At 32.5% G+C, this 26,977-nt stretch overlaps 2 protein-coding genes across 2 annotated transcripts; both read left to right on the top strand.

Annotated features, from left to right (window-relative positions):
* Positions 1-142: 142 nt before the first annotated feature.
* Positions 143-11,552, top strand: LOC133187339 (uncharacterized). The gene is made up of 5 exons (XM_061322696.1): positions 143-199; positions 2,228-2,415; positions 5,116-5,248; positions 9,199-9,549; positions 10,601-11,552. Exons 2-5 carry the CDS (start codon positions 2,266-2,268, stop codon positions 11,539-11,541), a joined length of 1,575 nt encoding a protein of 524 aa, XP_061178680.1. The 5' UTR covers positions 143-199; positions 2,228-2,265; the 3' UTR covers positions 11,542-11,552.
* A 4,562-nt stretch (positions 11,553-16,114) lies between these two features.
* LOC133187338 (uncharacterized) lies at positions 16,115-26,349 on the top strand. Its single transcript, XM_061322695.1, has 6 exons — positions 16,115-16,229; positions 19,443-19,612; positions 20,081-20,222; positions 21,824-22,003; positions 25,289-25,456; positions 25,714-26,349. Exons 1-6 carry the CDS (start codon positions 16,223-16,225, stop codon positions 26,229-26,231), a joined length of 1,185 nt encoding a protein of 394 aa, XP_061178679.1. The 5' UTR covers positions 16,115-16,222; the 3' UTR covers positions 26,232-26,349.
* The last annotated feature ends 628 nt before the right edge of the window (positions 26,350-26,977 follow it).

Genomic DNA, 26,977 nt, shown 5'->3' with positions numbered 1-26,977 from the left:
ACTTTTCTGATAACAAAGACAGTGATACTAGAGCATATCAGGGAAGCTTTATTCAAGTTGTATTTGAGAGTATATATGTTTACACAATTGCAGTTAAGTAGCACAACAAGGAAGCATTTTCTTGCTGGCTTAAAGGGAATGTAGATTTTACTTTTAATACCTTCCTTGAAAAGAAATATGTATCAAACAGTAACGTACCGTAAGTACTTTCAATTTATCTAATATTAATTAAGATTATTCAAAGTTTTAGTTTTTCTTTACTTAGTATGCATGCATAGAAAATTTAATTTTTATTTCCTGTTTACTTAGTATGCATGTATAATTATTTTAATTTATATTTTTTTTTACTTAGTATGCATGTATAATTACTTTGATATTTATTTTCTGTTTACTTAGTATCCACAAATAAATGATCACCATTCACATCCAGATTTAAATGAATTCCTTAAAATAATGAAATTTCGATTTAACAAATAAACCCTCCCTTAGGCTCAAAATATAAAATGCTTAGCTCATCTTTTTCTATGCAATTTTTTTATGGAAGCTTATCACGTTAATGTATTTTAGATCTATCAAGCATTCATTGACATGAAATAAAATGTCTTTATGCTTAACAATACAACCATACATAACAACATTACTATGGAAAGAGTACAAAAAGCGGGAAGGAGATTTCTTGAGAAAGAGAGAAATTTAAAAAAAACAATTTTCCTTTTTTTTTTTATCTTGAATAGATGTTGTAAAGATATTTTTTTCATAAAATTTATCACTTGTCACATTATAAGTTTCCACTTATCTTCCCCTTCCGCCTCCGAAAAGAAAATTTCCCTGTTATGCTTTTTCACCTAATCAAGAACAAACATCGAAAGAAATTTTAGGAATTTTTTTTATAGCATCTTACCAGTGAAGTAAAGTGGGCGATATCAAGATACTAAAATAAATCTTCAATTTACTTCAATTCACAAAAACCTGCTTCAACAGTTTTACAGCAGATAATAGGTATGTTTTATTAACGTCCCAATAGAGAATTTTTCTCTCATATAGAGACGTCACCATACCAGAGAAGCGCTTCAAATTTAGACCTATACTCGGCACCCAAGGCCTTTGAGCAGTGAGGGTTCTATATCGTGCCATTGCGTACTGTGACTCAGGATCGCGGTTTTTTAAGGTCTCATCCAAAAGCCCCGTGTTTTTCACTTCTAATGCCAGGCGCTTGGTGAAGGATCAGTCACCACCTATGTTTACGTCTTAGGTTTGACGTAGTGCGGCGATCTAGACTCGATCCCTGGCCTAATCATCACGAATCGAAAGCCTACGGCGGATAATATTATTCTTTCTATACGTAATACCAATGTAAATAATTGACTGAACTTGGATGCATAAATTCCCCTTTTTCTTTAATGGCAAACTTATCTTTGTAAAAGCAATAAAATAATTTAAGTAGGTGGAAAAAAACTAGCAATTCTGGGCAAAAAAAGCAATCAAAGTACAAAGGTCTAGAAAATGTCGAAAGATTGCCCGATTCTTACTTGATTCTATTATTTTTGGAGACCAATGTCCACTTCAGAGCAGGTCAGCCATGATATTCCTTATTCCTGGAATTTTGGTATAACCATTGTAAAATCCTTAAGGTCAAGACGGATAGGATTTAGATTTCGTACTCTCGAAATTGAGATGAAAATTAATGTTGACCTATGTATCCTGAATAGCAGTTTATTCTTTTTAAAACTGTCTCTAGATTTATGTAGTTTACACTACAAGATGTTCCAACAAATAATGTTAAATACCCCCCCCCCCCCCTTTTCAAATCTGTCTGATTCAGCGTTCAGAGTTTTCGCTTCTTCGTAAGATTGCTATGCCATCCCCGTTTACAAATCTTTCACCCTCGTTGGTGAAATTTATGGGTAGTTGAGCAATATACATTAGATATATATTTGATTGCCCAGTGATGTACATGTAATTATTTTATGAGGAACAATATGTAAAGACATTTCATTCAAAATTCTTGGTACTTAGTCTTTGAAAAACTTATATTTTATACATATCTTCACTGAGGCAATACTTAAAAAGCATTCTAGGTCTGGCATTAAGTGGTTTGTATTTTTTTCTTCATCATAAATATTAAAGTTCAAATATAGACCATTATTTACAGTCAAAGGTCCACACAATATTGGTGCCACCTATCTTTCCAAAGAATATATCTGATCTGATGGTCTTTGTTTTCCAGAATAGCCATACTGAAGACAAACAGGTTCCAGTACAAACATGGACTACACCACCTGTATTTATGACGAAAATGAGGAGCTGCCATTACCCGAATTTCACAAGAAGTACAAAGACCACTTTCCAATGACCGCCATTGTTACAGGAGGTTACTACGGCAACACAAAGTGGGATGACCTTCCCAGTGATCTGGTATGTATACTGGCTGCTTGCACAGACCCAGTGTGAACAACTGACATATTCATGACCTTTCATTTACTCGCTATAGGACATATAACAGATATTGTGACTAAACTGATTGATCCAATAAATCTATGAACTTAGTCTGGAGAAATTCATTAAACTTGAACTTCCTAGTCCAATAAAAAAATTAAAATTTATTTCATATTATATACATTCTAGCCTTTCATTTACCCTGCGAACAGTTTATTATGTAGACGATGTTTTGATTTATGTCATAGTTAGTATATCAACTGCAGTGCTTTACTTTACCTTTCGGCCGTTTATGATGTAGATTAGTGTTCAGTTGATGTCATAGTAGTATGACAACTCCATAACTTTATATTGTGAGACAATTTTTCAACATCATCTATACAAATGCTTGAAGTTACATGTACTTGACTGTCCTATTATTGACGTGACAATTAATTCCATAGTCATCAAATTTATTACGAGCATACCCATCTATTTCATGTTCATTTTTTTCAAATCTGGCTTTGATGCTAGGATGGGGCCACAATAGAGGGTCAATGTTTCCCAAAACTCTACACATGAAAAATTTTGAAAGATATTCTATTGAACAACAGGCTATTATAGTTAGTTAAGTTAGTAATTCACTCCTAGTGTATATTCATTTTTGTTCGAATCTTCCCACCTCTGCTTGTTTGAGGTAAAGACAGTGGAACACAATTGTACAAAGAAATATACAGACCTCCACAGGAACAACAATGTTACATTTTGTTAAAGTTAAATTAAGCCTAAATATATTGTGAAATAAGATTCCTGGAATTATTGACTTTAATTGAATGGCCACAGAGAGGGGCTTCGTTTTTCGTGGGAACAAAAATTAAAATATTACTCAAGTGAGCACAATGGACATGAGGCTTTTCTTTTAAATCCTTCAACCCTTTATTGCTTGGTTCTACCAAGCCTCTTTCGTAGTTCTACCAAACCTCTTTCTTCAATCCTTACTAAAATATTTACAGCAGTGAACAAAAACCTTCAGGAGCACTGTACAACAGTATATTCAAGATGTGGTGTAAATCAAATGTAGATACTTAAAAATTCCAAGGAACTTCTAGAAAATTTGAAATCGCAAAATTTTACCAAAATCAATAACATCAAAACGTACGACTTTTCAACACCTTATACAACAATTCCACACAATAAATTAAAGTCCAGGCTTTTTGACATCATAGACAGCTACTTTAAAAAAAAAGGAACTCGTAAATATACTGACCTTGTCATTGGGCATTTGCAAAAAAAAAAATTGTTAATTTGTTAAAAAACTTTCTGCTTGTACACACAAGTACTCTGAAGTTAATATTAAAAAGATGCCTGCGTTTCTAATTGACAATATCTATGTAGTTTTTGGAGATCAGATCTTCCAACAATCTGTTGGAATTCCCATGGATACCAAATGCACCCCGTTGTAAGCAGAACTATTTCTGTCTTCTGATGAAGCAGAATTTATTCAAAAACTTCTATATGAGAAGAAGAAAACGCTTGCTGTGGCCTTCAACTCGACAATTAGATATATCGACGACGTATTATCAATTAACATTAGTTACTTTCATTCATATGTCGATTCGATATATCCCGGTGAACTTGAAATAAATTAAAAGACACCATAGAGTCTGACACATCTTTTTTATCTTTGGATATTTTACTATAAAAAAGACGTTTATTGGTAACCTAACAACAAAACTTTATGATAAACGTGATGCCTTTAACTTTTTAATCGTCAGCTTCCCTTACTTATGTACAATATACCCTTATCACCTGCATATGGGGTTAATGTCTCCCAGTTGATTCGAAGCACAAGAGCATACTCTACGTACATCAATTTTTAAAACGAGGCAAGCTGTTAACCAACAAGTTGATGAAAGACTGATATCAACAGTCATTATTTTGCCAGTTCTACGTTCGATATAATGACCTTGTCAGCAAAAACAATCTATCATTAGGTCAAATGCGGACTGACGTTTTTCATACTAATTGCTAGGCCATTATTTATACACTGAAATTTCTACAAAACTTTTCCGTTGACCCGATCATGACAAGGAGCACAGGGCGGGTGTGACTGGTCGATAGGTGATGCTTACTCCTCCATGGCACATGATCCCGCCTCTGATGTTTTGGACGTCCGTGTTTGCTCTGCCCACAATTTGTATTGTTAAAATGGACTATAAGCTTGAATACTGTTCGTCATATCATATTTCATTGGTTTAATTTATTAATATAGATTTTATTGTAATGTGATACATGAAGGATTTAAGCACTTTATTTATTGTTTATAACTTAAATTTTTCTTTGTGTTAAAAGATTATAAGCCAGGAAGTATTTAAATGTCAATTTTTTTTAAAATAATTCATCTTCTTTTTTTTTCTTTTTTTGAATAATTTGAACAGGAACTACAATCATATGCAAAAATAAACAATTGCAAAATTTGTTGTGGCTGTATGATTTGGATTTTAAGTCAGTACTCTAAATTATAATATTTTTCACAATTTCTTATATGTCTTTTCTTAAAAGAAGTTATTATAGACTTTATTTTATGACTGATTTACAGCACTACCTTAATCATAAATTTAATCCAATATGAGATGCAGATGAACCGTCTATGACATTGCTGAACTAAAGCTAGAGTTGATTAATTCTGTTTTGTTTTAGATAATGAGAATTGACAGGGAATTCAGACAACCGAGGATTTTGGCGAGAGATCCCAAGTCTTACAAAGAACAGTATATAAGTATACCTGTCAACGGTCCATATAAGTTCAATATTGTCAAATCCATCAAAGAGAGTAAGTCCCTTATATAAGGAAAACTACAAAAGAATCCCTATCAACAGTCCATATAAGTTCAATATTGTCAAATCCATCAATGAGAGTTAGTCCCTCATATACATACATACATACATATATATATATATATATATATATATATATATATATATATATATATATATATATATATATATATATATATATATATATATATATATATATATATACCCTACTCATTAAATAAAATAAGACCAAAGCCAGGTTTTAAATTTGTCAAATCCAACAAAAGAAGGTTAAATATTTACAAGTCCAACCGAGAAAAAAAATTTACACATAAATGAATTGATAGAAAGTTAATCTGACACAGGATTAACATTGTTAAAGAAAGTTCTATTTAATTGTAAAGTTATAAGGTTTACATCCTATAGTAATTATTTAGTCTACAAACATACAGACCCTGAAACGTGTTACTACCCCACACGCACGCTGCACGAACGGTACACGCTCGCTACACGGTTTGCACGAAACGCTACACGGTTTACACGAAACGCTACACGGTTTGCACGAAACGCTACACGGTTTACACGAAACGCTTTGCACGAAAGGCTGCACGGTTTACACGAAAGCCTGCACGAAACGCTTTGTACACGTTTCTCACACGCTTTGTACACGATTCTCGCACGTTTTGGCCTCGATCTGGATTTTCTATTCGGAATCTCTCGGACTTTATCTAAATTAAGTAAATTACGGATTAATCAAAAATTAGTTAAGAATTGCAATCATTCAGATTAAATTAGGATTAGAACTCGCTACACCAGTACTATATTAACAGATAAAAATACACAATGTTAAGTTGTATTTGATTAATATTATAGTTCTCATTGAGTATGTGACGCGCCCATTGAAATGCCTATCATCGTCTATGTATAAAACTTTTTCACTAGACTCTAAATTACGCACTGAAAAAAATAATTATATTTGTAATTCATAATCTTTACAGCATTCAATGTTTTAACAAATATAGTTTGATATTAACAAATCGTTTTATTACTGACAAATAAACCCAGTTATTGATTTGAAAAAAAATTAAATTGTGTATGATTTCTGTAAACGAATTGATTTTCTTTCCTTTTCTATTTTTTTTTTTTTTTTATTATTATTATTGATTGATTTATTCATTTTTTGATTTAGTAAATAAATAATTTCATTTGATTGAATTAGGTTCTGTTTATAATTTGCAAGAAAATATGTACACTAAATCAGATAAGAACATTGTGCGGGGGGGGGGGGGGGGGTTAGATTACCGAGATCTTACTTCTGTTCATGGCTAAATATAACTGGCACTTGTTTCAGTAAGTATACTATTGGGAAAAAAATTATTATACAAACAAATGCCCGTTCTAAGAAAAAAAGGATATCCATATCTCCAGCGGGACCAGATACATGTAATTAATTAACTGCACTTTAATTAGAATGGTAAATATATCGCTTCGTTAGAGACTTATCATTAAAATTTAATATTGTAGAGAAGCCGGGGGAATAGGTATTGTAATGCTTTAGTTCTCCATTTTGAGGCATTGTGTTTATCAAATAAAAACAATATACCCACCACCTTGTAAAATCCTTGATTTCAAATCCCGTCTAGACAAAAAAAAATGTAATCAATAGTCGCGGCTCTTAACAATACATTCAATATACATGAATACATGTCCAGTGTCCTAAAAAATAAAAAATATACTCTAGAACTGCGTGATTAATAAAACAACTAATATATAATTACTCCGGATTTTTTTCTTTATATTTTATTATTGAAGAATACACTGGCAAATTAATTCACTGTTTACGGAGAATCGGATAAATTTAAGGAATAAATTCCACGGGTATTTATTTTTACCCATTAAATACTAATACAACTATTAAATTTCAAGAATTAAAAATCAATCGTTATTGTCGGGTGTCATCTTAGCCATGATTGACAAAAGATAATACATGTACATGTAGCAGAACAAGTTTTCAGTTCCCGGCACGCGGAGCCCTTGATCGCTGTTGTAAATGACCTTGATCACAGTCGTAAGAAGAGTATCGGAAGTGTAAAGAAGATTCCAATACATTTTTAAGGGGTGCATCAGGCGCACCCCGAAAAAAACAATATTTTCTATTAAAACAAAATTATCTATAAAAACATGTTAATATCAAAAACTCAAAGTTTGTGTTTACATTTGAACACCCCCCCCCCCTCCCCCGGAAATATTTAACCTTGTATTTGCCGATGCATGTGAATTATGATTCATTTATAAGACAATTTTTAATCAGCCAATTTTATGCATAAAAAGACTATAAATGACTCAGCGTTTAAACATCATTTGTATCACAATCTTGTAATATAAGAAAATTATACTTCGTTTACAAAGAAAAAAAAATTAATTGTGCTCCCCGGCCTAGAATTCCCATACTTCACATTTATAACAACGCATTAAACTTGGTATTTTATATTTCACGCCTGCCTTATCTGTTTATTATTTTGCATTAATCACCCGTATGTTTTTGTAATATCTATATACCACAACTGTAAAATGGTGAAGAGATTCAAATAAATGAATGAAAAGGACAAGACCGGACTATTGATGATTTTTTTTAAAACAATGTTCAGTATTGCTCCCTTTAAAAATGTATTGAATCAAATACCTTAAAATTGATGTGCGTATAATTAATTACTTTGAACATATTTTCTTTCCTTCTTTATTTAAGTAAAAAAAGAAAGAAAATCAAACAAATATGTAATACATTACCGAGTAATTTTATTTTGCTGTTTCCGTAGTTTTTCTCTCTTAAAATACCACTGGTATGATATATTCGAATAATATTAGTTACAAACAACACAGAATGACATGTTGGTCCACCAATAGCCATATTTAAAATAAAATGAGTTCCGAATGAATCCTACACGTTTCTCACACGATTCTTGCACGAAAGTCGCACGTTTCTCACACGGTTCTTACACGAAAGTCGCACGTTTCTCACACGCTTCTCGCACGCTCGCTACACGGTTTGCACGAAACGCTTTGGAGCTTACACGAAACGCTGCACGGTTTACACGAAACGCTACACGGTTTGCACGAAACGCTGCACGGTTTACACGAAACGCTACACGGTTTGCACGAAAGGAAAAGCGCACGAAAGTCACACGCTTTTTTGGGGTAGTAGCACGTTTCAGGGTCTGTACATGTATCAATATACTAAATTATACCCATTCTAACTCTCTAGTTTTACTTAGTTAAATGTATTAAGTCTATATTGGAAAGCAATATTATGTAACATTTCCAAGTTTAAGAGAATCACCTTTAAAATTGGAACACCCTAAAGACAAGAAGCCCAAGATTTTGTCTATTTCTTTTTTAAAGTAAAACAAAAAATTGGATCCTTCGATCCATCGAGGCTTAAGAGACTATTTATTTGCACAAATCTGAAATTTCACCTTATCAGAGAGATTCCAAATAAATTTGATCATTTTGACTCGGTGGTTTTTGTGAAGTTTTTTTTGTGAAGTATTGTTTGTAGATTTTTTGAGATCGATCACTGTTTTTGTCCTCGTCTTTTTCTTTTATTGGCTGAATCCTGGTTTTCACAATTTCTCAATTTTCCCCCCTGTGGAATTAGCTATGGTCATCATTTGAACAATCCAATCTGTAAAAAGGGTTACGTATGGTAGATGGCGATGGATGAAAACGAATTTAATTAATTTTGGTGCTTAATGATGCTATAGATGGAAATAAATCTGTTTGCAGTAGATTCTCAAAAAAAGACTGAAATAATGATATGAAATGGAGATTATTTAGACAAATTCACAAATGCATCATAATTTTGATAAATGCACAACAATTTTGAACTATGCATAATTATGAGTTTATAAAAGTCCCGAAGATATATTCCTTTAAGAAAGACGTATCATCAGTTTTTCTTAAATACAGAAAGTCAGGATCAAACAATGGCAGAGATTTTAGAGCAAAATCCATTACCCATTCTTGTACAGTTTTCTCCAAGAGGAGAAGTTCCGAAGGAAGGACAGATGAGTCCGACCGGAACGCTGATCAGCTTCTTGATAGAGTATCGACAAGAAGACATTTACCTTCAAGGTAATTTCTACAACCATGGGGTCATCGCTACGGAGACGGCATCTGTCATACTATGCCCAATCATCACCATGGCACCTGTCCACGGACTGAAGGACAAAACAGAGGAAGAATATAATCTGTACCTACAACGCATGAGTGACTACGTTTACAAAAAAAGTAAATTCTCCGAGAACACATGTAATCTGGGTAAGAGACTGACCAGCGAAAATTTGAAAGAGAAGTTATTATTTGTTTTAAGTTATGAAGCTTGAATGAATATTTACATTTGCAAATGTTTTCCCTTACATAAATTCATTGTGAAGTCATAAACGATCGAGGTAAATTCATAGTGACGCCATAAGTGGTCGACGTGGTTTATGCATTTAATTCGTATCGTTGAAGGTTGAAAAAAATAAATCATTTTCTACTTTTAAAACTAAAGTACCAAAATATTTGTTAAAAATCAGTCACAAATGTTAATATAAGTAATAAGGTATCATTTTAAAACTTTGATCGCGCCTGTCGGGCTTCTTTGGATTTGATCACTTGACCAATCCGTATTTACATCCCGATATAAGTTTAAAAATGATACCTTATTTCTTAAATAAATTCTTGTACATGTCTCCCTGTTGAATTTGGACGTGTATCGGTGTATGTCAAGTAATACATAATTATATTATTGGGTCTTCTGCTTTTTTTATACTCTCAACATGAAAAAAGATAAAGAATTTAGATAACATATATAAAATGTGAAAATAACGAACAGTAAGCATGCTCAAAAGTCATTACAAATAGAGAGCAGACAAAACAAGGACTCCTTGAAACATCCCCACGTCAAATAATCAAACACGTTATGGACCCTTTGTCTTGATGTGGTAAATGAAATAATCCGAAGACAAATCAGTATGAAAAGAATGGTGTCAACAATTTGGTGCATAAAAATATGACTCAATATTCAACCTAACGACAAGTTGTATTTGCAAACAAACTCATTGTATCGACCATAGAATTACGAAATGTCAACTTTGAAGAAATATTTTTATAACCTTGTAACATGAACTTGTTTGTCAGAAGTCTGCCTCTGTTTAAAAATTGTCCATACCCATGCTCAAGCTTAATGATTCAACTGGAAGATATAAACAATATCTGTTGGTGATAATGGCATATAGCTACATAAATAAGAAAAGTTGGCGATAGAAATTATAAGTTATAAGTTTTGCTTTGACCATATTATGAAGAGATAATTTCTTTGAAACAGGTGTAAAAGTCTACGAGGCGTCTGATCCAGAGATTTCTCATATTATTCCCAAAAAACCTGACAGAGACACAGGGCCAGCTCCAGCTCTTCCACAACGTAAGGATATTAAAGTCCAGTCTGCAAAACCAAAGCTTGATAAGACACAAAATATTAAACAAAGTCAACGTCCTCCAAATCGACAGATCACCCAAAATCACAAAGAGCCAATGAAAGCGAAAGAATCTGAGAATTTTAAAGTTAGTGAAACACTCTCTGAATCTAATCAAAAATCCACAATTACCATGGAGGTACCAGGTTTCACGGAGACTCCAGTCGGTGGTGACTCCGATGATGAAATCTATGGCGAAGACTATGAAGAGATCACGCAAGAGAAGAAACCAGGGTCTTCAAAGCCTGAAGTTTCGAATAAACCTGGTTACGTAAATGACGTTTTGTGTCAGGTACGACCATTCTCAGAACCAAGGGCAGAAGATTCAGACAATGAGAGTAATGAGTACGAAGAAATTAAAGAAAAACTTCCTATTCCACAAATGAAGGAGAAAGTAAGGGTTCCAAAAAATATAGACAACCGAGAACCAATGAAATTGATTGAAACTCCCAGAGTACAGCGAGTGTATGATTACGCCATTCCAGATCCCAATTATTTCATTTCAAAACAAGAGGCCCATAAGGATATGAGTGTTGGAATCGCTCCTGCAGAGGAAAATATTCAAACACCTTGTATGTCAAACCACGTGTCTGGAAAGAGCATTAAAGAACTTGGAGAAATCCTAGTAAAACTAAAGCTTGATAAATTTGTGGACCGATTTTCAGAGGACATGATAGACGGTGAAATTGTCCAAGATCTCACTGTGGCGGATCTTAAAGAAGATTATAACTTTACAAAGACAGAAGCTATTAGACTGAGGAAATTTATCGAACAAGGCCACATTCCAATGTGAACACGTCTCTTTCTCAAATCATTTCCAACGCTTACATATATGTTGGACAGACGTCTTTTTTGTCCCATTTGTTTATTTGGTCTGTTTGCTGTTTGTATGATTCCGAACTAAACAAAATAATATTTTTATATTTTATAGTATGTACATGTACCTTTGTACAAAGAATTGGTAGTATTTTTAGGAAATGTAGGAAATTATGGAAGAGATGCTGATGTCAGCAATATTTTCCTTTTTTGCATCAGGCAGCACTAAAATTTAGATAATTTGTGTGTCGAAATTGTGATTAGGAATACTGGGACTTAAAGATATATTAGTATTGTCTCCAGTCAGCCTTAAAATGATATCTGGCTTATTAAATTCAGATTTATTTTCTCTTTGGTATTAATAAATTTGTTTAAGTTGAGAAATGAAATAATTAAGAGTTGCAATTTGATATTTTCCTTGCTCGCTTATGAGTAAAGCTGTCAATATTTGACAATATACTGTATGTGTACTTAAATTGGCGTATTCAAAATTTAGCGCAATCACTGGGTATGGAGTTGTTGGCGAAATCATCAATTAGCGATAAACATGTCCGTGCCGTATATTGTATTTATAAATGATTTCTTAGCGGTATTAATGAATTAGTGCATCGTTGGCTGCACCAAAGCCGCTAAAATATGAATCCCACTTTTTTAAGTACACATACAGTAATTTAACATTCAGTATTAAACATTATTTCTAATATGATTGACTGGTTAATACTAAGGGTAAGCTATATTTGTTTCTCGAAATTATATTTCTTGGCTTAATAAATCTTCATGTTTCCCGAACATTCATGCAATAATTTGTTTATTATACCGAAACAGGCAAAAACTTTAAAAATAAACATAAACTTTCAAATTCGGCCCCGCTCTTAAATTCACTTTCAATTTTAACGTAGTATTACTGAAGCAATTTACAGAAGTCCATCAGCAATTTTGTGACGTGAATCAGGCTATTGTGACGTCTTACTTACTCTCGGGAGTTTTCGTTCAACGAACTATAACTATTGCGGGAAAATGCACCATGTTTCCGCAGAGGTTGAATATGATGAAAAGCATGACAAAGACAGGGAAATATGAAGTTTTATGGCCCTTTCACGTGATAATCTAGAACCAATCAGATTACGCGTTGTATAGAATAATTATAATGAGGCTATAATAATATGGTTATACTGGTAGAGACCATATAGCAATATAACGAATCGGAATCTTTTGAACAAGGATGTTAGGACTATCTGTCTTTGATACAATGTAAATCACAAGACGGTTTAGTGCTGTAATGATTATTTTACTATAGTATAATAGAACAGCTGATTTAAATATTTCAACGTCATTGTAAATATGTGAGCCAAATGTTTGACAAATAAATACAAATTTATTATGACATTGAAAGAAAATGCACCTATACATAATTTGTGGAAAACAGAATACTGTTTTCAGTAAATAAATGCATGTCTTGCTCTTTATAAAATCAAACAAACTAATGCCTAAGAATCCTTCCTCCTTATACCTCCTTTCTTATCCTATAATTAGGCTCTCTGTATACTCTTTAAGGTTCTCCAATCCAAAACCGAGTCACTGTAATTTTAGCGCATTGTGCACTCTACAGGTAACTGTGAAATCATCATTGTTCGTGGAGGATCAATGTTCATGGATTTTACGGGTCGATCAGCCTTATCCACGAATTCAGATCTTCGTGGACGATAACGATGTCAACGTTTGGGTTTATTTGATCTGTTTAATGTACGAGTTACCTACGGAATAACGTCCCAATGAAACATGAAAGTTTTTGCTTCCCACAAACCTTGACCCCAATGAATTTAAATGATCCCACCGTATTTTCTGAATGTATGACTTTCATCTCAAAATTATATCGATGACACACAAGATATCACGTTGCGAATGAATTACATTTAACATCACAACGGATGTGTCAAATACATATTGCAATAATACCGCAGATCAAAAGTTGTCCTATGTCTACTTCTCACTTAACACGACATACTATACTAATGTATTTAAGGACCTTTAAAGACTCACTGATCTATTAGGTATCCAATATTATCTGGTACTCTTTTAGACTCCTAAATCTATCAATAGGCTTTTTGCGAATTTTAAAGGTTTAACATACTGGTTATGCAAATACTGGAATAATCGACAATAAACAATTACTGCTTGTATATATTCTACTGAACAGAGATCCAGGGATAGCAAATATCTTGGTTCCCGTCTACTTCAAAAGGGAATAAACACATGTTAGCGTTCTTTAAAATCTGTGGGTGAAAAAATGAAGAACTGTTTTTAGAAAGAAAATAGGAATATATTCTCACTGAGATATCTATATTAACGACCAAGATATGATTACATAATTATATCTTTACCTTATTTGAATACAAAATGGCTTATTATGCGTTTAGTATACTAGCATCCCATTCATGAATTTTATTGAAAACCGTGTAGCATGGTCTCTAGAAGGCAATAACTTTTAATGCTGAAATGGAATTTATGCACTGTGATATAGAATATAAAAGGAACATCATGTGTATTCTTGAAAAACTATCGTTATCAGCAACCTGAAGAAAATTCAAGACAAAGAATTAGGGTTTTTTTTCTTTTTGAATCTAAAATACATATACATACGCAGTGAATAAAAGTTAAGACATTAACGAACAGTGATCAACCTTGGAAATTCTGTAAAATACGATTCATGAACAGGCAGAAAAACAGATACCGGGAATCGATCACCAGAGGTAGGATCAGATACCTAGGAGAAATAAGTATTCATTTATTGTCACCATTCCTTATCTTCACAAATTATTCCATAATAATTCTTTAAGATTTATTTTTTGCTTAAAAAAGCAATTTCACAGACTTTAAAATTAAAACCTTTTCGTCTACTTTTTTTTTCAAGTAAAGCTAGATTATAGTGAATTCTGTATAGTTCATTTGTTGCGTGAAAATAAAATAATACTAATAATATATTCTGCATGAAATATATGGAGATAACGAACAGTATTCAAGCTCAAAAGTCCATTAAACAACACAAAATAGAAGCAGAGCAAACACGGACCTCCAAAACATCAGAGGTGGGATCAGGTGCCATGGAGGAGTGAGCATCCCCTGCCGACCCCACACCCGCCTTGTGCTCCTTGTCATGATCGGGAAATACCGGAAAAATCCGTCGACAATTCAGTGTGTAAATAATGGCCTAACAATCAGTATGAAAAACGTCAGTCAGCATTTCACTCAATGATAAATTATAATTGCTGACAAGGTCATTGTATCGACCATAGAACTTACGAAATGATGACTTTAAACGAGACTGCTGATATTCTTGTTTCATCAACTTGTTTGTCAGTTGGTATCCATGGGAATTCCAATAGATTGTTGGAAGACCTGGTCTCTTAAAACTACATAGATATTGTCAATCAGAAACTCAAGCATCTTTTTAATGTCAACTTCAGAGTACTTTTGTGAACAATCAGAATCTTTTTTAACAAAATAATTTTGCAAATGACCAATGACAAGGTAAGTAAATTTACGAGTTTCATTTTTATTGAAAAAGCAGGTGTCAATGATATCAAAAAGCCTGGACTTTAATTTATCGTGAGGAATGGTTGTGTATAAAGTTGAAAAGTCTTAAGTTTTTAAGCTATTGATTTTGGGAAAATTTTGTGATTTCAAATTTTCCAAAAGTTCCTTGGAATTTTTAAGCATCCACTTCTGATTTACACCACTTCTCGAATGTATTGTTGCACAGTATACTCTTGAAGTTTCTCCTTCACTACTGTTAATATTCTAGTGAGGAATAAAGAAAGAGGCTTGGTTGAACATTTACTGGAACCCGCTTTGTTTTTAAGGATTTTTATGAAGTTTCGGAATCCAATATAGATATGGTAATTCAAATTTATTTTGGTTGTTTGGAATATTAAAAATATTCAAAACTGACATATGATTTTGAAGAATTTCTTCCTTAGAAAGAGAAGTATAAGTTGGATTACCACTTGTAGAATTAAATCCAATTACCTCTAAAATATATTTAATATAATGAGACTTACAAACAAAAACAATGTTGTTACCTGCTTTGTCAGCAGGGATCAGTACATATTGATCATGTAACCTATCTAATTCTTTTTTCACTTCTGGATTATTGAATACAGAAGGATAGATGGTTCTCATATTGCCCCTCAATCTTTTAATGCGCGATTTTAACATACATCTGATACATTTAATCCATTCTGACAAAGTGTCAAGGTCTTCTTTTTCATGTCTGGCCCATCACTTGGCGCAATCCTCTACAGAATCCATAATATTTATGAAATTCCTACGCCAGTTGAAGGATTGGGGTTCCCAATATTTAGGACCTTTTAAAATTAATGACTAAGACTATAATTTGTTGACGATTATTTAAATTTGGAACAAACTTCTACGGTACATTTAGTCACATTTATCTTTTTTTAACACCATTTCATCCTTGTGTAAGTACATGTTGATCCAATTTAACAACCAATGCTAGGGTTTTATTTCTCCTGTCGTTTAAATTTCTATGGATCTTGGTTATGTGTGACATAACAGTGATCCAATACAAATTAAACTTCCTGCTTGTGATAATGGTTGTTACATATGTACACCCAAAGTAAGGACGTGAAAGGTCGGTAATGGAAGGTATGTATAGCTTGTTTACATTGTTACATAAACTTACATTTTTTCAGATGTTTGGTAGAACTGAGAACACTTTCTATTGCTACGTATATCAAGAAACCTATTCATGAAATAGGAAAAGTTAAGGGTGATAAATCTCAAAAAACCTACAAACAATACAAATCTGTGAACAGGGGATAAAACACGGGCCCCCGGAAATTCCTGAGGTCGGATCAGGTGTTTAAGGGGGATAGGCATTCACGGTCGACCGGTCACATCAGCCGCAAGCCCTATGTATTGATCAGGTAGATGGAATAATTCGCAGTTTCTTCTGACCTTGCCATTTCTTATACATCGTGACTTTAAAAAATAATAATGCTATTTTTATCTTATATCGTAAATCTAAAATTTCATTATCACAGAGCTTTATCATTAGTAAACATAGAGAGAGAGAGAGAACTTGTGTACCCAGTTGAATAAAAAAAAAAACCCTTGAATTTAGTATACAGGAATAAGTTTGCTGAAATGCAAATTGCAAAAACAACGAAGTAGAACATCGAAATATGAAAATCGAAACACAACAGAAGCTTGTACGCTCTACGTTTACTATATACCTAATACAGTGACGCAATAGAACGCAGCACAACACAGTTAGAGCACGGATTTACCAGCACATACAATCCATCAGCAAACAGATGTACTGGCACAATATAAGTTATCAGCACTCAGATATACCAGCACAATACAACATGCTTGCACACATATATAACAGCACGTGACAACATACATGTACGTACGCAGATTTACCAGAACATTGTCGTATTTTGGCTGACATGTTTTACACCAATGGTGAGGCCATTGTTTTTATATTTATTTTGACTACAGTAAACTCCGTTTATATGATTATGATGAATTAGAGTTGTAAGCATGATAGTGATGAATTAGAGCTGTAAGCATGATAGTGATGAATTAGAGTTGTAAGCTTGATAGTGATGATGGAATTAGAGCTGTAAGCATGATAGTGATGAATTAGAGTTGTAAGCATGATAGTGATGAATTAGAGCTGTAAGCATGATAGTGATGAATTAGAGTTGTAAGCATGATAGTGATGAATTAGAGTTGTAAGCATGATAGTGATGAATTAGAGCTGTAAGCATGATAGTGATGAACTGGAGTTGCCAGCATGATAGCAATGAATTATAGTTGAAAGCTTGCCATGGGATTCTTCAGTCTCATGTTTGATACAGAGATGCTAGATAACGAGCAAGATAAGATGCCGAGGTCATAGTCTCGTTTTGAAGTTATTTAATGTTGTGAAAACCTGAAAAAATTCATTTCAAGAAACTTATATTAAAAATTGAGCTCGAGTAACGAGGCAGTGGCCATGCTTCACTTTGAGGTGATGCTTTTCTCTCATTTAAATGTTTGAGACATTGCAACATCGTAAATAAACGAACGATTTTCTAACACCTGATTTTATCCTCATTTGTCTTATCTCTTACTTAGTGTTGTGGGATATACCTTTCATTAGAAGGCTAATCCTAGGAAGAACTGAGAGATAAACAAGATCGTGTTTTAATAAATGTATCACAACAATAACGCGGTTTTATATCTAAATGTTGTATAGGACCTTGATAATGCAGCCAATTTTCTTTTACTTACAACTACTTCTAAAAATGAATACAAAGTAAAGAGGAAAATGTTGAACGACTTTATTCAAACAAATATAAACCTCCAATGAAATGTCTGGCATACTTTTAAAATATAACATTTCCTTCTTTTCAACTTAAAAGTTAATAATTTTCTTCCTTTCCCTGATAAAATGTAAAGGTGGTTATAATATGTTACATAAGGATAAAACATTTATTTCAGGGTCCTATTTGCTCAAATAGGCAAATCAATTCAGGCTTGAGTAAACATTCTTATTTATAAGTATTCATTACATTATGTGTGTCTATAACAATTCTTTGTTACATAATCGGATTTGAGAGATCGCAATACATGTAAATGAGTTTGGTCCACTCATTTAATGAACAGGAATATATGTAAATGACTTTTCCTTGGCGCAACTTAATTACTACATACCGTACTTGAACAAAAACATATACAATAGATTGAAAAAGATTTTAAAATGCAGTTAATCTCTCAATAGGTAGGTTTACAATTAGACATGAGAAATGTAGCAGTGTGGCATTTTTAAAACCTCATTTATATCATCATATAAAAAGACAGTTACACATTTACAGCAAAAGAGCATATTCGTTAAAGAACAATGGCCCTTGTATTTCGAAAGGATCTTACACATATACATTTTCAATTTCTATGATTTCTATGATTGTTGCCATTAGTTTCTGTTATTTTATAAATGATCTATCTGACAGAAACATTCACAAGATAAAATGTGGCCTAAAATTCCAAATTAAATCTAAACAACTAATAAATGCCAAATAAATTGCCAGGAATATAGGTGCAGAGCTCTGCTCCAAAATTTATATTGTTTAATGGACTTTAAGTTTGAATACAGTTCGTTATCTCCATACATTTCTCTCAAAATATTTGTTAATAATACTGAAACAATTATCATCATGTACATTTTGTTTGGTTAAATGGAAAAGGATGTACTTAGTCTTTTTCTAATTCTTATTTTAGGACAACAAATAATGATTTCCTGAAGTGCATGTTTCGAATTGCATTGAGTGTAACAATATTTATGCTTACATTGTGATTCAATCTAATCTAGTGATTCATATATTTGTTACATCTTTGTCATCTTATTTTGCTCGATATCAATTTGTTTCGGATGAACCACATACCTTTACATTTAGCATTCTGATTACTAAACATTTTTTGGTTTATTCAAATTCTTAAATTAATGAGAGACATTGGACACAATCATTTTTTATATATTGGTACTATGTCTTTAAGTCAATGCTTTAGAATTTTATAAGATCCAATGTTTACATTGAGCCCAAACTATAAATATTTTTTGAATTCAAAACTGTACATTTTATAACACAAATTCAATTTCATCAAAATTGGACGACTTCTGGACAGTGCATCACTTCTCCCTTAAATCTAATATAATCTCCTATTAGGGAATTAATCGAATAGGGACCAAAAAACTGAATAGTGTTTTCGTTTATCAGAGCCAGGAACCAGAATCTGGCCTTTGGACCCTATCTAACCATTTTTTTTCTCTTTTTCTTGGTATAAAGTTTGTTCTTCTGATATTTTCAGAACCAGAGGAAGACTTTGGGTCGGTGTATCAGCTTTTTAATTTTGATGTCTCTAAGGAATTAGCTCTCCCTGACTTCTACAACCAGCGCAAAAATGACCTACCTATGCTAATCATCGTCAGTGGTGGAAACTATGGTCAAACAAAATGGGATGAAATATCTACAGACCAGGTAAAAGACATGTTTACTCTAGATCTTAAACGCTAATATAGATTTGACCAAATGCTTATGTCTGCATTTGGAAGTACTTAAAGACACAAAAAGAATCAAAAGAAATTCAAAAACATTTATTTAGAATAAAAATTTGGACTACATATTTTATTTGTAGGGATAACACAGGCATATTAAAGCTGCAGTTGATATTTTCGTAATGTTTTTCTGTGTTAATACATGTTGAGTTGTGATAAATCTTACATTGTATATTTGTTTTAATTATGTCACGTTGAGTTGTGATAAATCTTATATTGTATAGTTATTTTAATTAGGTCATATTGTTTTGTGATAAATCTATATTATATAGTTGTTTTAATTAGATCATGTTGAGTTGTGATAAATATTATATTGTATACATGTAGTTGTTTTAATCAGGTCATGTTGAGGTATGACCAGATCTTATATTGTATAGTTGTGTTTATGAAGGTCATGAGGTTTCACAGTACACACTCTGTTCGTCGAGTTTTAGCGAGAGAACCAACAGAAGCCAATGACATCAAACTGGAGTACCTCAGCATACCTGTCAATGGCAACTTCCGGTTTCAACTAGTCAAGTCTCGAACACAACGTAAGTCTTTCAACTGCCAGGTCATATTTTTAAAAGAAAGAGTTTAATTTTTGTGCTCAAAACATGAAATCTATGCATTGATGTACCTCTGCAGCCATGGATTTTTTTTTCTTGCTTTGCTTTTACAGAACTGTATAGATGTTAAAAGTTTCTGATGGGTAGTAAAGTTGGGTTAGGGTTAGGGTTAGTAAAGTTGTAGTTTCTTCTTTCTCGTAAGTTCTTTAAACAGAATCTTTTTAATGATTATCAGATGCATTTGTTAAAAAGTAAGCAAAACTAACAAAAAGCTGTATTAATGCACGAGCAATTTTATAATAGTATTTGAATGATTTGAAATCAATCTTTTCAAAATAAATGGATGATATGGATGATTTATGTTGCATACGCAAGGGATCAATATTTGATTTGTACTTTCAACTGTTTATTTCTTCCTTGTGATATTAACACTTAAGAATATTTGTCCAAAGATCTCTGCAATTCGCTGTGTGCTTTAAAATCTAAAATTGAAAGTCGATGAAGTTATGGTAGTGTAAATATTTTTCAGAAATAGTGTAATATAAATTCCTTCAAAACTATGCTCATAAATCACACAAAACGTTTTGAATTAAGGAATAACTGTCTTATTTTTTGGATTCATGATGTGATCAATCGAGTGGCTTGCGTGATAATTTGCATAAACGCCGAAGGCGTTTATGCATAAAATTATCACGCAAGCCAATCGATTGATCATCGTCATGAATCCAAAAAAAAATGACAGTTATTCCTTATATTTACATGCTCCTGATTCTGCAAATTCCCGTGCTAATAGCCCCGCTTCTGTCTCTATTTGTCCCGCCCCGCACGTGGTTTTTTTTTTAACCGCGCCTATCGATGAACCAGTAGATTTATGTAGAAATAAAGTATTTTTACAATTTGTAATTTTATCTTGGACAAAGACATTGAAAATGTAAATATAACGTCATAAATCATACAAAACTTTGAAAAAAACATTTTGGTTAAAATATTGGATGTAAATCATAAACATGTCATAAATGTTCATATATATATATATATATATATATATATATATATATATATATATATATATATATATATATATATATATATATATATATATATATATATATATATATATATAAATAGATTTACAATTAAAGTTAATATATATATATATATATATATATATATATATATATATATATATATATATATATATATATATATATATATATATATATATATATATATATATATATATATATATATATATATATATATTAACTTTAATTGTAAATCTATTTTTAATCTACTTTCATAAATAAGCCATCGCTTGACCGCATGTTTGCCAAAGATCCTTCAAAAGATCCAGGGAAAGTTTCTCTTTATCAAAATTACATAACTGTTTATAGCTAAAGGGCTAACTTTGTGAAAAAAATCCTTTCTGCATATCTTAGGCTGATCAGAACTGTTATTCAAGAATTCGGATTTTGCTTCTTTTAAAAACATGATGTCTTATTTTACACATTCTAAATGTTTGTTTTCACTCACATAAAATGAAAATTTAATGAATTATTTATCCTGACGATATTCAATTTGTACAGAGAGTGCTTCAATGACAATGAATGAGGTCCTAGAGTCAAGAGAACTTCCGGTACTGATTCAGTTTTCTAATGACAAGCCGATTCCTGACGCCGGCAAAAACCGAGACGGGAGTCCGGCCTCATTCCTTGTTATAGCAACACACGAAGAACATTTCATCCAGGGCAACTACTTACTAATTGGTATGTCTGTTTTCTGATCTACATACATACCTTAACTTGTGATTAGTATATGAACATTCTACAATCACTAACTGATTATAATGTTTCTATTCTATACCCTATAAACGTTCTACAACAACTTACCAATTAGTATGTCTGTTTTCAGCTTTTTAAATATTCCACAACTCCGCAGCTACCTCCTGATTATTATGTCTGTCTTCATTTTTTCCCACAACTATGAAGTTTAGATTTTTTTAAGGATTTATGCTTTATATGATATGTCCGTGATTTATATGACATGTCCCTGTTTAATATGATGTGTCCATGCTTCATATGATATGTCCATGCTTCATACATGTCCCTGCTTTATATATGTCCGTGATTCATATGATATGTCTCTGCTTTATGATATGTCCATGTAATCTTCTCGTAAGTATAACGTGATTAATCCAGGGCAACCAGAAACCAAGTATATATCTATTTACTATCTAAGAGTATATCCAAACCATTTTATATCGTTTCTATTAAATAAATTTCTTTCTTTGTATCTGAAGTAGAAGAGTGATTTGAAATCCAATATCTCTAGCAGACAGAAAAGCACATTATTGAGAAGTGAATGTATCTTAATAAGATTATAATGATCGGACATAAACTCAAACAAAATCTATAAAGAAGTAAAAAAGCGGCTATGCAAAATCGTAAAAATACATTAAATACAGCAATTAAACTATACATTTATGCAAACATTAAACAGACATAGTAAAATAAAAATCCGAGGGTTTTCCCATTAAAAGTAGACTTTCCTTGCTTCATAACGTATTCTTCTTCTTCTTCCCGTTCAGTGTAAACCACTTAAGTATTATCGCATTCTGCGTGAGGGGGTACATGTAGTTGGTAAAATTAAGAAAGCGTTTTTCTTAAATCTTTACAATTAATGGCTTTATGATTATAGATGTTACATTATAAATTTCAATCCAATATCGGGCCACTTTTTCGAAGTTTTTTTTTTTTTTTCAGGACTTTTCCCCCAGAAATTGGGTCGGTAGATTGGGAAACCAAATCAATTTAAAGACATACATTTATATCAGAATTTATAATTAAAGCACTTTCCAAATGAATTTAAAATCCCTCTTTCAACAATGTTCCAAAGCTAGTTTATATAAATCCTATTTCTCCAATGAAAAATAATTAACGAACAGTAATCATGCTCAAAGTCAGAGAGAACAGAGCTGAAATCGTTCACAAAGTCAGAGAGAACAGAGCTGAAATCGTTCACAAAGTCAGAGAGAACAGAGCTGAAATCGTTCATAAAGTTGGGATTAGATGCCATGGAGGAGAGAGCAGACAAACCCGCCGTCTGCTCTTTGTCAAAATATATATTTAGTGTCCTCTCTAAAAACTCTATTTATATTCAGGATATAGTTGAGTAAGTCGAACAAATGTTATGTTTGCAAATTTGTGAGTAATGAGGTTTAGGTTTTCTAAGATAAATCTAAATTTTCTAGGTGTTAAGAATTTCGGAACATGATCGGTATACCGATTTGGGGGACAAATCACCGTATACGACTAAAAAGAGGAATATTACCATATGAAATATATGGAGATAAAGAACAAAATTCAAACTCAAATGTCCATTAAACATTACAAAATAGGTGCAGAGCAAACACGGACCTACAAAACAACAGAGGTGGGATCAGGTGCCAAGGAGAAGCGAGCATCCCCTGCCGACCGGTCACACCCACCGTGTGCCCCCGTCATGATCGGGAAATAACGGAAAAATCCGTAGACAATTCAGTGTGTAAATAATGGCCTAACAATCAGTATGAGAAACGTCAGTCAGCATTTGACTCAATGATAAATTGTATTTGCTGACAAGGTCATTATATCGACCATAGAACTTACTAAAGGATGAGTTTAAACGAGACTGCTGACATTCTTGTTTCATCAACTTGTTTGTCAATAATTTACCCCGCTTTAGAAACTGCACACACGCAGAGTATGCTCTTGCGTATCGAATCAACTTAGAGATATAAACCCCGTATGCAGGTGATGAAGGTATATTGCTGCATAAGTAAGGGAAGTTGACGATTGAAAAGTTAAAGTCATCACGTTTATCATACAGCTTTATTGTTAGATTACCATTAACGTCTTTTTTCAAGTATGAAAGTCCAAATATGAAACAGATGTGTCAGACTCTGTAGTATCTTTTATCTCAAGCTCACTGGGATATATCGTATCGACATTAGAATGGAAATAACCATTGTTAATTGACAATACGTCGTCGATATATCTAAATGTCGAGTTGAAGGCCACAGCAAGTGTTTTCTTCTTTTCACGTATAAGATTTTGGACAAATTCTGCTTCATATGAATACAAAAAAGGTCTGCTAATAACGGGGCGCAATTGGTACCCATGGTTATTCCAATAGATTGTTGGAAGAACCACATAGATATTGTCAATCAGAAACCCAAGCATCTTTTTAATGTCAACTTCAGAGTACTTGTGTGTATAATCGGAATCTTTTTTAACAAAATAATTTTGCAAATGACCAATGACAAAGTAAGTATATTTACGAGTTCCATTTTTATTGAAAAAGCAGCTGTCAATGATATCAAAAAGCCTGGATTTTAATTTATCGTGAGGAATGGTTGTGCATAAAGTTGAAAAGTCGTAAGTCTTGTGATTTCAAATTTTCCAAAAGTTCCTTGAAATTTTTAAGTATCCACATCTGATTTACACCACTTCTCGAATATATTGTTGCACAGTCCTCTTGAAGTTTCCCCTTCACTACTGTTAATATCTTAGTGAGGAGTAAAGAAATATAAATCAGGAAAGTTGAAGATGGAAAGATTAAAGTCGCTTTTTCATCATTTGTGTATAGTAGTTAGTTGGCCATAAACGTCTGTAGTCAGAAAAAGTATGAAAAGATGTGACGTACTCTGTTTTTTTTAATTTCAAGTTTACAGCTGGAATATATCGATTGGACATATAGATGAAAGTAATTATCTTTAGTTGATTAAACGTTGACATTATATATAAATTTTAAAAATCTAGACCCAGCAAGACTTTTCTTCTCATGCAGAATTTTTTAAAAATATTTTCTCCTCCAAAAGAAAATAAAACATTTTTTTAATAGTATGAAGAATTAAAACTGCAGATGCCTCAGCTTTAACCTTTGACCTGGACTTAATTGTTTCATTTTCAGACAGGATAGAAAAAAGCACGCAAGCTGTAGCTTTTGGCCCTTTTATTAAGGCCATCTTTGGGGAACACCTGTATTTATCTGTATATTTGTTTAAATTTCAGACAAGATAGGTAAGGACACGGCAGCTGTTGCTCTAAGTCCTCTGATTTCTGTAACAGAAATCACTGGCTACAAGAATAAATCAGACAAAGAATTCCAGAATTTCCTTAAAGAACTGGACAGCTTTGTGGAGAAAAATTGTACCTACCCAGAGGACAACTGTGATCTCAGTAAGCTAACTGCTTTTTCTCTCATATTCCAATGAAAAACTGAAGACAATTTCACTACAAATTTCAAATAACGGATAGATTGTGGTCGATTAAAGTAAAATTCTATCAAACGTGGCATTAGAATCTTATCGTGTATTCCAGTAATGGAAATTGCACATTAATATACGATATTCTTTCTCATCGACTAATTGATAGCACAAATGATCTGAATTTTATGCCACTGAATAGGAATTATCTGTTGATTTTTAATCGTTTAGGAATAAAGAAATACAATATTCTTGATCCGGAGATAAAGGAAGTTGTTCGTAGTGACAATGTATTTCCTACCGGTATTTATGGGGACACTGGGGAGAGGCTACCAGCACCACCTGTACCAGCACGTGGGAGATCCCTCAAACTAAAAGCAGATGATAAGAATGAAGAAGAATTGTATGAACACTACACCAAAATTAAGGACATACCTCGTCGACAAAATTCGTCCTACACAAAAATTACCAAAAGTTTTGAAGAAAAGGCAGGACCTTCTGAGAATGCCTCGACGGAATCAGTGGCACTGGTTAAGTTCACTCAAACCAACATGTCAGTGAAGGAAGTTGGAAACATGCTGAAGAAATTAAAACTGGGAAGACACGTAAAAAAGTTCAAGACTGAAATGATTGACGGTGAAATACTAAAGGAATTGACAAGGTCAATTCTTGTCAACGATTTTAACTTCACTCATGTAGAAGCTATCCGTTTGGAAAAGTACATCGAATCTGGTCACGTGCCAGAATGAACACGGTCTCAACATGATAATCAGAATGTCATTGCATCATCAGGATATTACTGAAGTGTATTCCAATTATATCACTGTGTTTATTGTTCCAGCACTGTCATAAATCACAGAAATCTTATTCAGTCGGTTTCTTTTGTTTGTTTGTTTGTTGTTGTTTTTTTTGTTGGGGGTTGCTTTTTGATTTGTTTTTTTTTTTTTTTTGTTTGTTTGTTTTGACAAATACTGAACTGTCATAGTTTCAAAATAATAAATTGTTCTCCTTGTTTTTTCTGAGTATAAAGATTGACTTTATTAAGAAGCCCTGGATTCACTTACATAAAGCAAATAGTTTTACTCCTAATACTTTTTATAAAACGTCGAATTATTTCTTTAAAGTTCTCAAATCAATTTTAAGATCGAGAAAAACCATGTTTTAAAATTTGTTTTCTTTTCATATCAACTGTAATGTGAAAGAGATGTTTGAAAATGAAAGCAGTATTCGTGCAACAATTAAGGTGGTATGGGATACCAAACGAAACTTCTCCTACATATTTATGTACCCAAATTAGAAGGATTTGAAATACCCCCACCTTTCAGTATATTAAAGTGTAATTTTAATAATTTTTTAATTATTTTATTGAGAAATACAAAAACGATTTTTTTTCTTGCATAATTCTTTTTTCATAAGCTTAATATTATAGGCAGGCGTTTGCTAATATAAAGTGTTTATAAAAACAAAAATGACAAGAAATATGTCTTAGTATTTT

The sequence above is a fragment of the Saccostrea echinata genome, unplaced genomic scaffold (assembly GCF_033153115.1).
Source record: "Saccostrea echinata isolate AGI-Se365-2 ecotype Australia unplaced genomic scaffold, CSIRO_AGI_Sech_v1 ptg000014l, whole genome shotgun sequence".
NCBI lineage: Eukaryota > Metazoa > Mollusca > Bivalvia > Ostreida > Ostreidae > Saccostrea > Saccostrea echinata.
The sequence above is the reverse complement of the archived record's forward strand: the minus strand, read 5'-3'. Positions and strand labels throughout refer to the sequence as shown.

What these genes read in the sequence shown, in the direction of transcription:
- LOC133187339 (XM_061322696.1), top strand. Translation starts at nt 2,266, where the DNA reads ATGGACTACACCACCTGTATTTATGACGAAAATGAGGAGCTGCCATTA. An exon ending in ATGACCTTCCCAGTGATCTG is followed by an intron (nt 2,416 to 5,115) that starts GTATGTATACTG and finishes GTTTTGTTTTAG; the next exon opens with ATAATGAGAATTGACAGGGA. An exon ending in CGAGAACACATGTAATCTGG is followed by an intron (nt 9,550 to 10,600) that starts GTAAGAGACTGA and finishes TCTTTGAAACAG; the next exon opens with GTGTAAAAGTCTACGAGGCG.
- LOC133187338 (XM_061322695.1), top strand. An exon ending in ATGAAATATCTACAGACCAG is followed by an intron (nt 19,613 to 20,080) that starts GTAAAAGACATG and finishes GTGTTTATGAAG; the next exon opens with GTCATGAGGTTTCACAGTAC. An exon ending in AGTCAAGTCTCGAACACAAC is followed by an intron (nt 20,223 to 21,823) that starts GTAAGTCTTTCA and finishes CAATTTGTACAG; the next exon opens with AGAGTGCTTCAATGACAATG.